The following is a 10385-nucleotide window of genomic DNA, read 5'->3' as shown; positions in this document are numbered from 1 at the left end:
AGGTTGGCAGTTCGAATCCCCACGACGGGTGAACCGAGAAGGCAAATTGCTCCCCCGGGTCTGGCGGTAGGATAAATTGTGCTTAGTCAACAGTTCCTTTGGAGCTGCTCCCACAGCTGTCATCTTTTCCCTTTTCTTGCGAGGAATCCTATTCGGAATAAGGGAATTTCCCTTAAAAAAAGGGAAAAGTTGACAGCTATGGCTGCTCCCCACTTCAAGTTCATTTTGCAGTGTTACTAAATTGCATGGCTCAGATAGGGCTGCAAACCTTGGCAGTATAACAGGCCCTATTATTCTCGATAATTTGCTGCCAGTGCTCTCCTGTCCCCCCCCCCTTTCTGACACGCTGTAGCTTGTCCTTCTGGCTTCTTCCCTGCCTCCAGTTATTTGCCTCCATCTCTGCCCCCTCCCTTCTCTGACTCAGCTCTTTTAGAATAAAACCCTCTGTTCTAGGTCAGCAGTTGTTGGCTGTAGGCTAGTTTCCCTTCCTAAATCCCAATAAAGTTAAGAAAGCAGAGCAAGGAAAGTCTTTGAAGGTTCCTCACAGTGTGGGAATCGATTCTGTGGGTTTTCCTTTCTCAGGATCATGCCTTCTCATTATCTTTTATCTCATGGTGTCTTCACCCCAGAGGTCCACCGCGTTCTCTTTCCTTGTACTCAGTCTCTGTTTTAATTTTCCCAGCTGTTTTGGTTACATCTGATATGCTTATTTGATTTCCTGGAGGTTTCATTAAACGCCCACTCTGAAAATCACTCTTACCTTGAAACAGCAGAGAACAGAGTAGAATAGAATTTATTATTTATACCCCGTCCATCTGGCTGGGTTTCCCTAGCCACTCTGGGCGGCTTCCAACAGAATATTAAAATACAGTGGTCTGTTAAACATTAAAAGCTTCCCTAAAGAGGGCTGCCTTCAGATGTCTTCCAAAAGTCTGGTAGTTGTTCTTCTCTTTGACATCTGGTGGAAGGGCATTCCACAGGGCAGGCGCCACTACCGAGAAGGCCCTCTGCCTAGTTCCCTGCAACTTGGCTTCTCTTAGTGAGGGAACAGTCAGAAGGCCCTCGGCGCTGGACCTCAGAGTTCCTTTTTGCAATGCCTAAGCCAATACTGCAAGCTGGATTTAGAAGAGGCAGAGGAACCAGAGACCAAATTGCAAACATGCGCTGGATTATGGAGAAAGCTAGAGAGTTCCAGAAAGACATCTACTTCTGCTTCATTGACTATGCAAAAGCCTTTGACTGTGTTGACCACAGCAAACTATGGCAAGTTCTTAAAGAAATGGGAGTGCCTGATCACCTCATCTGTCTCCTGCGAAATCTCTATGTGGGACAAGAAGCTACAGTTAGAACTGGATATGGAACAACTGATTGGTTCCAAATTGGGAAAGGAGTACGGTAAGGCTGTATATTGTCTCCCTGCTTATTTAACTTATATGCAGAATTCATCATGCGAAAGGCTGGGCTGGATGAATCCCAAGCCGGAATTAAGATTGCCGGAAGAAATATCAACAACCTCAGATATGCAGATGACACAACCTTGATGGCAGAAAGTAAGGAGGAATTAAAGAACCTTTTAATGAGGGTGAAAGAGGAGAGCGCAAAATATGGTCTGAAGCTCAACATCAAAAAAAGAGAAGATCATGGCCACTGGTCCCATCACTTCCTGGCAAATAGAAGGGGAAGAAATGAAGGCAGTGAGAGATTTTACTTTATTGGGCTCCGTGATCACTGCAGATGGTGACAGAAGTCACGAAATTAAAAGACGCCTGCTCCTTGGGAGAAAAGCAATGACAAACCTAGACAGCATCTTACAAAGCTGAGACATCACCTTGCCAACAAAGGTCCGTATAGTTCAAGCTATGGTTTTCCCAGTAGTGATGTATGGAAGTGAGAGCTGAACCATAAAGAAGGCTGATCGCCGAAGAATTGATGCTTTTGAATTATGGTGTTGGAGGAGACTCTGGAGAGTCCCATGGACTGCAAGAAGATCAAACCTCTCCATTCTGAAGGAAATCAGCCCTGACTGCTCACTGGAAGGACAGATCCTGAAGCTGAGGCTCCAGTACTTTGGCCACCTCATGAGAAGAGAAGACTCCCTGGAAAAGACCCTGATGTTGGGAAAGATGGAGGGCACAAGGAGAAGGGGACGACAGAGGACGAGATGGTTGGATAGTGTTCTCGAAGCTACCAGCATGAGTTTGACCAAACTGCGGGAGGCAGTGGAAGACAGGAGTGCCTGGCGTGCTCTGGTCCATGGGGTCACGAAGAGTCGGACATGACTAAACGACTAAACAACAACAACCAGGGGCTGCAACCTTTCCGAGGGCACCTCATTTTTGTGAAGCTGAGGCTCCAATACTTTGGCCACCTCATGAGAAGAGAAGACTCCCTGGAAAAGACCCTGATGTTGGGAAAGATGGAGGGCACAAGGAGAAGGGGACGACAGAGAATGAGATGGTTGGATGGTGTTCTTGAAGCTACTAGCATGAGTTTGATCAAACTGCGGGAGGCAGTGGAGGACAGAAGTGCCTGGCGTGCTCTGGTCCATGGGGTCACGAAGAGTCGGACACGACTAAACGACTAAACAGCAACAACAACAAGCCAATACCGCTCATCACCTGTAACCAATGAAGTTGTGGCCATATTTAGCCCATTAACCTTAAATAATTGGGTCACGTGTCTTTATTTCCACTTGAGGGGACGACTCGCTACCCAACTGGTTGTCACTGCAGCCCTTAAATGGATGCTCCTGCTGGACTCCTCCCCCTGCCTGCCACCCACCTAGCCTCAAATTTGGAGGGGGGTTAGCTGGCACACTTTGCATTCCCAGGCTGACTTGGGCTGATGATAGTTGTCCTGCAGTATAACACCAACACATTGGTGAAGGCTGGTCTGTGCTGTCGTCGTTGAGCATCCCCATTATAACTGCATGAAGAACCTGCTGCTCCAACAGGCCGAAGGAACATCGTCACACCATCATAACTTTTCTGCAGTTGGGTCTGTTGCTCTGCTTTGCGTTTTCTGTTCTGAGTCCCAGACAGATTTTCCAAAGATGTTTTTGTAAATACAGCCACGCCTTGGGTTACAGACGCTTCAGGTTGCATTTTTTGGGGTTACGGGCCGCCAAAACACAGAAGTACTGGAACGGGTTACTTATGGGTTTCGGCAACTGCACATGCGCAAATGCACTAAATCACACTTTGCGCATGCGCAGAAGCGCCAAATCGCAACCCGCGCGTGCACAGATGCGCCGCTGTGGGTTGCGAACGCGGGTTGCGAACATGCATCCCGCACGGATCACATTCACAACCCAAGCACCCACTGTACACCTGTCTTAAATCTTGCATAGTGTTATGAGTTTGGGCAGTGCGGGGGGGTAGGCCTGTTTAGGGAAGCTTTTAATGTTTAACAGACGACTGTACAGTGGTGCCTCGCAAGACGAAAAGTGGGCCTGAACTCCCCTCTAATTCCTGGACCTAGGATGGATTCAATTCCGGGAACAGCCAGGCTAGCTTCCTGGTTGGCTCTCTAAGTATAGGCCATTAAGGTAGCAAAGGAAGTCGTTCTGTGCCAGATACCAAATGGGAGGGCGTAACCTCTCTCAAACTCGCTCATTGTTAGAAGGACAAAGGCCAGAGTTGAGGGTCAAGCTGCGTGACCTAGAATCAGGTTAGTCTGGCATGACCTATTTTTCAGAAATCCATGTTGACTATTGGTGATCACAGCATTCCTTTCTAGGTGCTCACAGACTGTTTGCTTAATGATCTGCTCCAGAATCTAAGATAGCTGCTCATTTCCTTCACATCTGGTGGGAGAGTGTTCCACAGGGCGGACGGCACTACCGTGAAGGCCCTCTGTCTGGTTCCCTGTAGCCTCAATTCTCGCAATGAGGGAACCGCCAGAAGGCCCTCGGAGCTGGACCTCAGTGTCTGGGCAGAGCGATGGGGGTGGAGACGCTCCTTCAGGTCTACTGGGTTGAGGCAGTTTAGGGCTTTCAAGGTCAGCACCAACACTTTGAATTGTGCTCGGAAACGTACTGGAAGCCAATGCCGATCTCTCAAGACCGGTGTTATGTGGTCCCGGCGGCTACTCCCAGTCACCAGTCTAGCTTCCGCATTCTGGATTAATTGCAGTTTCCGGGTCACCTTCAAAGGTAGCCCCACGTAGAGCGCATTGCAGTAGTCCAAGCGGGAGATAACTAGAGCATGCACCACTCTGGCGAGACAGTTCGCGGGCAGGTAGGGTCTCAGCCTGCGTACCAGACGGAGCTGATAAACAGCTGCCCTGGACACAGAATTAACCTGCACCTCCATGGACAGCTGTGAGTCCAAAATGACTCCCAGGCTGCGCACCTGGTCCTTCAGGGGCACAGTTACCCCATTCAGGACCAGGGAATCCCCCACACCTGCCCGCCCCCTGTCCCCACAAAACAGTACTTCTGTCTTGTCAGGATTCAATCTCAATCATGAAGTTTTTCAAGCCCAAAGAGTGGATGAGCTTCTGCCTTCTGGAAGAAGGTATATGGTTATAAAGACTAGGACTAGCTGTCTGAGAAACAGTTTCTACCCAAATGCAATTCTGGTTTTAAACACAGTATAAGGAGTCTCTATAGGAGAATACTGTATTTTAAAATGGGGTTTCAGAGTTTTTAGGGGTGTTTGAATGTCTTATGTAGATTTTTCAATTTCATTGTTCTGTATGGGACAATGACAATAAAGATATCGTATTGTATTGTAGTATGCTTTGATGCAAACATGAACAGACACAGCACAACACACTATGTATTTTTGTGTTTGCAAGGGGGATGTGTAGTGCTAGGGCACAGAGGAAAAAATGGTGCATAATGTTTAAGCACAAAGCCTCCACCGTTCCCCTCTCTCCTTGGGCCTATGAGAAAGACTGCTGAATGTATGTTATACGAGCCATGCTAGGGGAAGCCCTTTTGATAAACCCTGCGACAGAACCCCATTAATAAAGTAGTTAAATTATCAAGACCTGAACGAAACCTGGACACTAAAGTCAAAAGTTCAACAGGCAGCATAACAAACCTACCTGGAGTAAATTCTGTCAGGAAAAAGCAGCAAGGCAAAAGCCAGCTCCAGATAGCTGGAATGCAAAACAGGATGTTGTGGTTTCTCACTGTACTGTTGGAGAAAAGGTGGAGCCTATTCTCTGTACTGAGCACCGGATGTTAGCTCAGTGTGTCATCTGACCTGTGCTGGAAGTACAGGGGAGGAGTGTGAGTCTCTTCTGATGGAGACTGAAGGGTGCAGTCGCATTTCTATGTACTGCTGAGTGACAGGAATAAAACATGTAAATAGGACTCCTGTCTGTCTCATTTCCCCTCCCTGGGAGAATGCAGGGAGGGAGAGAGAAGAAGAGGAAAGCAGAGGGTGTGTTCTTTCTCACGACTAATGAGAAGAATCGCCGGGTTTGTTTACCTAGCCTGCCGGGGGTCGCAGACGGATGGTAAACACAGTATCTCGCTCAATTGCCTCGGGGGAGGCCAGGTACCTCTGCCTGTGAGCTGAAGATACTAACAAATTCAAGGTGCAAAATCCCCTTTAAATACTGTACATTCTCCTGAAAAGACCCATTCTCATGTTGCTACCATCCAGATCTATCATGAAAAGCCTCTGATGTTCATATGGGGAGAGGCAGTCCTTGAGGTACTATGATCCTGAACTGTTTAAGGCTTTGTAAGTCAAAACCAGGGACGCGGGTGGCACTGTGGTCTAAACCACAGAGCCTAGGGCTTGCTGATCGGAAGGGCGGCGGTTGGAATCCCCGCAATGGGGTGAGCTCCCATTGTTCGGTCCTAGCTCCTGGCAACCTAGTAGTTTGAAAGCATGTCAAAGTGCAAGTAGATAAATAGGTACCACTCTGGTGGGAAGGTAATTGCCGTGTGCTGCTCTGGTTTCGCCAAAAGCTTCTTAGTCATGCTGGCCACATGACCCAGAAAAACTGTCTGCGGAGAAACGTTGGCTCCCTTGGCCAGCAAAGTGAGATGAGCGCCGCAACCCCAGAGTTGTTCGCGACTGGACTCTCAGGGGTCCTTTACCTTTTAAGTCAAAACCAACCCTTTGAATCGGGCCTGGAAACTAATAATAAAATAATAATAATAATAATAATAATAATAATTTATTACTTATACCCTGCCCATCTGGCTGGGTTTCCCCAGCTACTCTGTGCAGCTTTTTAGATGGATTTTTTAATAGGCTTTGTTGGCAGCCAATGCAGTTGGGTAAAGTGGATGCTTCATAAGAACATGAAGGAACAAGTAAAATCTCAATCGCACTAGCTTGATTTACATTGTTACACGCCAGCCACAGAAGTGCAAGGATCATGAGGTCTGTGCTTCCTGTCGGACAATAAGGCACAGTGGAGTCAGTGGTGTCTTTATGATATATGGTTTATTTACACATTAATACAACCTGAGCTTGGATTGGGGGTCGGGTGGGAGAATACCAGCATTACACACAGTAGAGAATCTCTTGCTCTTTCCATAGTTGCAGCAGGCTTGCTAGTAACCCAGCAAAACTATCTCCAACCTGAATTCCTAAACCCTTCTTGTCTGGCCCCTCTCCACAGCTGGTACCTCTTAATGGCTTCCTTGATGGGCTAATAATGGCTAGCCTTCTCCGAGACCAGGGAGAAGAGTCGGTGAAAGAAGACTGGAAGAAATTCAAAGACTACTTACAGAAACATTGTAAAATTAATGAATGTTAGAAGGATGTTGGATAGAAACTAAGCGGTTTCCAGCTGTAATGCTTTAAGAGATATGAAAAAAAGAGGTTTTACAAATGGGTAAAAGTTTAATGGTAAGGATTTGCTGAACTAACAAATCGAACTGGAATACAAAGATGGGAGGTATGAGGAGGTCCGAGGAAATAAGTGTATGGAAGTTATGTTATTGAAAATTAATGTGTGTTTTTAACTGTTTATTTTTCTTTTTTCTAGTTATATCTTAAAAACTTTTAATAAATATCTTAATAATAATAATAATAATAATGGCTAGCCATCATCAGCCTTCTGTTCCTCCAATGACCTCAGCTAGTTCTGCCAAGCTGACCTGATTCACCGGCAAAAGCTGAATCAAGGGCTTTCTGTGTTTGGCATAGTTTAGTCAATTAATTCTAACTTTTGCTAAACCTAAGAAATACGAGGAGGACCTGGCACTGAGGAATTTAGGAGAACCTATAACAAAGTACTACGGAACATAATTGCCGTGCTACTGGGCAAATACTGAAAGTGAATCACAGACTGAGTGGTTCTGTACCACAGCTGCTGACCCAGGGAGCTGGTAACCATATAATTCGGTTAACACAATCTTACTCTCCTAGCTAGCAAGCTGTCGTAACATACTTCTAGTAATAATTTCCACTTCACGTGCTTCAGTGGTTTTTCAGCTCGTGAACAAGCAGAACATAAATCTGAGAGAATAATGCAATGTCGTAATTATGCAAAGTTGAGGAGAGCTTGCCAACTCAAATGAGCCGAGGCAGTTTTACGCAGGGCATCCAAGCAGGTGCATTATAAGTAGAGCTGAGGATTTGTTTTTTGGGTTGGCTGAGCGGCTTGGCTTCTGAACACCAGTCATGGATTCCTGGGAGACTGCGCTTTGTGTTTTCTTCGCATCCTTCCTCGCAGCCGTATTTGGTGGGCTCTATGCAGTAGGAGCATTTCGCAAGAGGAGACCCAAGGAACCTCCTCTGGACAAAGGCTTCATTCCATGGCTAGGGCATGCGATTAAATTCAAGAAGAAACCTGTAGAATTTTTGGAATGCATGCAGAAGAAACACGGGGATATTTTCACGGTTCTGGTTGGCGGCAATTACTTACATTTTGTGCTGGACTCTTGCACTTACCGGGATATAATAAAGAAGCCCAAAGATAAGCTGGATTTTGATACGTTTGGATTGAAAATAGTTTTTAATGCTTTTAGGTTCCATGCATCTGAATCTCATCACAAAATTGTGCAGCAAAATAGCAAGAAGTATCTGAGAGGCAAGAGTCTAGCTGCCCTGAACCAGGTGATGATGGAGAAGTTGAAGACCGTGATGCTTCATAGCTGGGATTCAGGTGAGAATAAGAGACAATGGCAGCAGGATGGGGTTTTGCACTTTAGCTACAATACAATATTCCAGGCTGCTTTTCTGGCCTTGTTTGGAACTGACCCAGACAAAGATGTCGAGAGCGAAGGAAATGCAAAGGAGAATAAACTAACACAACGCGGAGATTTTTTTGGGAATTTTCAGAAGTTTGATCACTTATTTCCCCAAATGGTTTTTGGTATTCTGGACCCTCAGGGCAAAATGGAGACAGAAAGATTGAGGAAATTCTTATGGGACATACTGTCGGTAGAAAAGATCTATCAGAAGGATAACGTCAGCAACTGGATAGTTGAGCAAGATCAGCAAATGGCTGAGATTGGGATGACCGAAAAGATGAGGACACAATTTATGTTTCTTCTCCTCTGGGCATCTCAGGCCAACACTGGTCCCGCTGCCTTCTGGGTTCTTGTGCATCTCCTGAAGTATCCAGAAGCAATGAAGGCAGTGAGGGAAGAAGTGGACCGAGTACTGAGAGAGACTGGCCAGGAAGTGAATCCAGGAAGCCCCATCATCGATGTCTCCCTGGAAACAATAAAGACTCCTCTTCTGGACAGTACAATAGAAGAAACTCTGCGCTTGAAAGCGAATCCCTTCCTGTTCAGAAGTGTGATGCAGGATACAGATCTTAAAATGGCTGATGGAAGAGAATACATCCTTCGTAAAGGAGACCATCTACTTCTTTTCCCTTTCCTTGGACTGCATATGGACCCAGAAATCCACCCTGACCCTCACACGTTCAAATACGACAGGTTCTTGAACCCAGATGGCACCAAGAGAGAGTTCTATAAGAATGGGAAGAAGCTCAAACAATACACTATGCCTTTTGGCGGAGGGCCGTCTATTTGCCCTGGGCGATTCTTTGCTGTTAGTGAATTGAAGATGTTTGTGATCCTGATGCTCACCTGCTTTGACATGGAACTGGTTAACGCAGAAGAGGAAATCCCACCAGTAGATGGAAGCCGCTGTGGCTTTGGAATTGTGCATCCTTCTCGAGATATTCAGTTTAGGTATCGATTGCGCTCCTAAACTTAAACCTGACTTTTATACATTGGCTTGCAACAATTCGTTGTTGTATACCCCAAACTGAAAACTAAACTGGTTAATCTTCCAAAAGTCCTTTCGCTATGGAGTAGTATAATCACAGAGAGCGTCTGTGTTATTTAGTATTGGCAAAGGACAAAATGTACATTGGCATCTCTAGCTAATTACCGGTAAGTAGGATAGGTTTCCACAGGCTACAACATCAGATAAAGTGAAGTTGGGAGGTGTGCAGTCTCTAGAATAGGGAGAGAAAGAATAATGTAGTTCTTGTTGGCTCACAGTCAACCTTCTCTGACCAATTCATGAATTCCTGGAAGTCTGTCAGTCAGGCCCATGGAGGGTGGCAGGCCAGGAATAGCCTTGTGTTGGTTTGGAATAGGCTTTTTTTGGTTTGAATTTATAACTTTATTCTAACAAGACTTCTGCCCCGGGCCACAGACAAGCTCTGCATGGGCCTGCTGTCTGCTGTGAAAGTAGTGGTCTAAGGCCAATTTATAGATTCATGGCAGAGGCATGATTTAAAGCTGGGGAAAGGTGACTTCCTGATTTCTAGTTTAGTTTCTTAGTCTCTCCCTCAGGGATAGCCAATGTAGTATCCTCCAGACTGCAACACCCCTTGACCTCTTACCATTGACCATGCCGGCTAGGGCTAATGGAAGTTGTAGTCCACAACAGCTCGAGCACAGTACCTGATACCAGCACTTTAAAAGTTTCAAACTCTAATATTCACTGTTTTAAGACAACTAACTACCGTATTTTTCACTCCGTAAGACGCACTTCTTTCCTCTTAAAATCTAAGGGGAAATGTATGTGCATCTTATGGAGCGAATGTGTGGTCCCTGGGGCTGGGGGGGGGGACCCAGGCTTCCCCCGCCAGCGCCGCCAAGCTCCTGAGCAGCTCTGGGGTAGCCCTCGAAGCCTCCGCATAGCAGGGCAGCATTCATCCCGCTGCCCTGGGGAGGCTTCGCGCAGCTATCCCTGGCTTTTGCGGGAGGTTGGGGAAGGGACAGAGTGAGGCTCCCTCACTTCCCCCACCTCCCTCAAAAGCCCCCAAGAGCCGCATATTTTTTTTCTTGAACCCCCCCCCCCAAAAAGTAGGTGCGCCTTATGGTCAGGTGCGCCTTACGGAGCGAAAAATACGGTACATGTTTTTGCCTTACAACGTGGGCAGCCAGCCTGTGGTACTACAGATCTTGTTGGACTGCCCCTCCCATGAGCCCCAGCTAGCAT

At 46.5% G+C, this 10385-nt stretch overlaps 1 protein-coding gene across 1 annotated transcript; it reads left to right on the top strand.

Annotated features, from left to right (window-relative positions):
- Positions 1 to 7425: 7425 nt before the first annotated feature.
- Positions 7426 to 9836, top strand: LOC310689391 (5-beta-cholestane-3-alpha,7-alpha-diol 12-alpha-hydroxylase-like). Its single transcript, XM_083467054.1, has one exon. It carries the CDS (start codon positions 7599 to 7601, stop codon positions 9138 to 9140), a length of 1542 nt encoding a protein of 513 aa, XP_083323180.1. The 5' UTR covers positions 7426 to 7598; the 3' UTR covers positions 9141 to 9836.
- The last annotated feature ends 549 nt before the right edge of the window (positions 9837 to 10385 follow it).

The sequence above is a fragment of the Podarcis liolepis genome (assembly GCF_965112155.1).
Source record: "Podarcis liolepis genome assembly, chromosome: 12".
In the NCBI taxonomy this organism is placed as follows: domain Eukaryota; kingdom Metazoa; phylum Chordata; class Lepidosauria; order Squamata; family Lacertidae; genus Podarcis; species Podarcis liolepis.
Note: the sequence above shows the minus strand (reverse complement) of the source record. Positions and strands in the feature narration are given on the sequence as shown.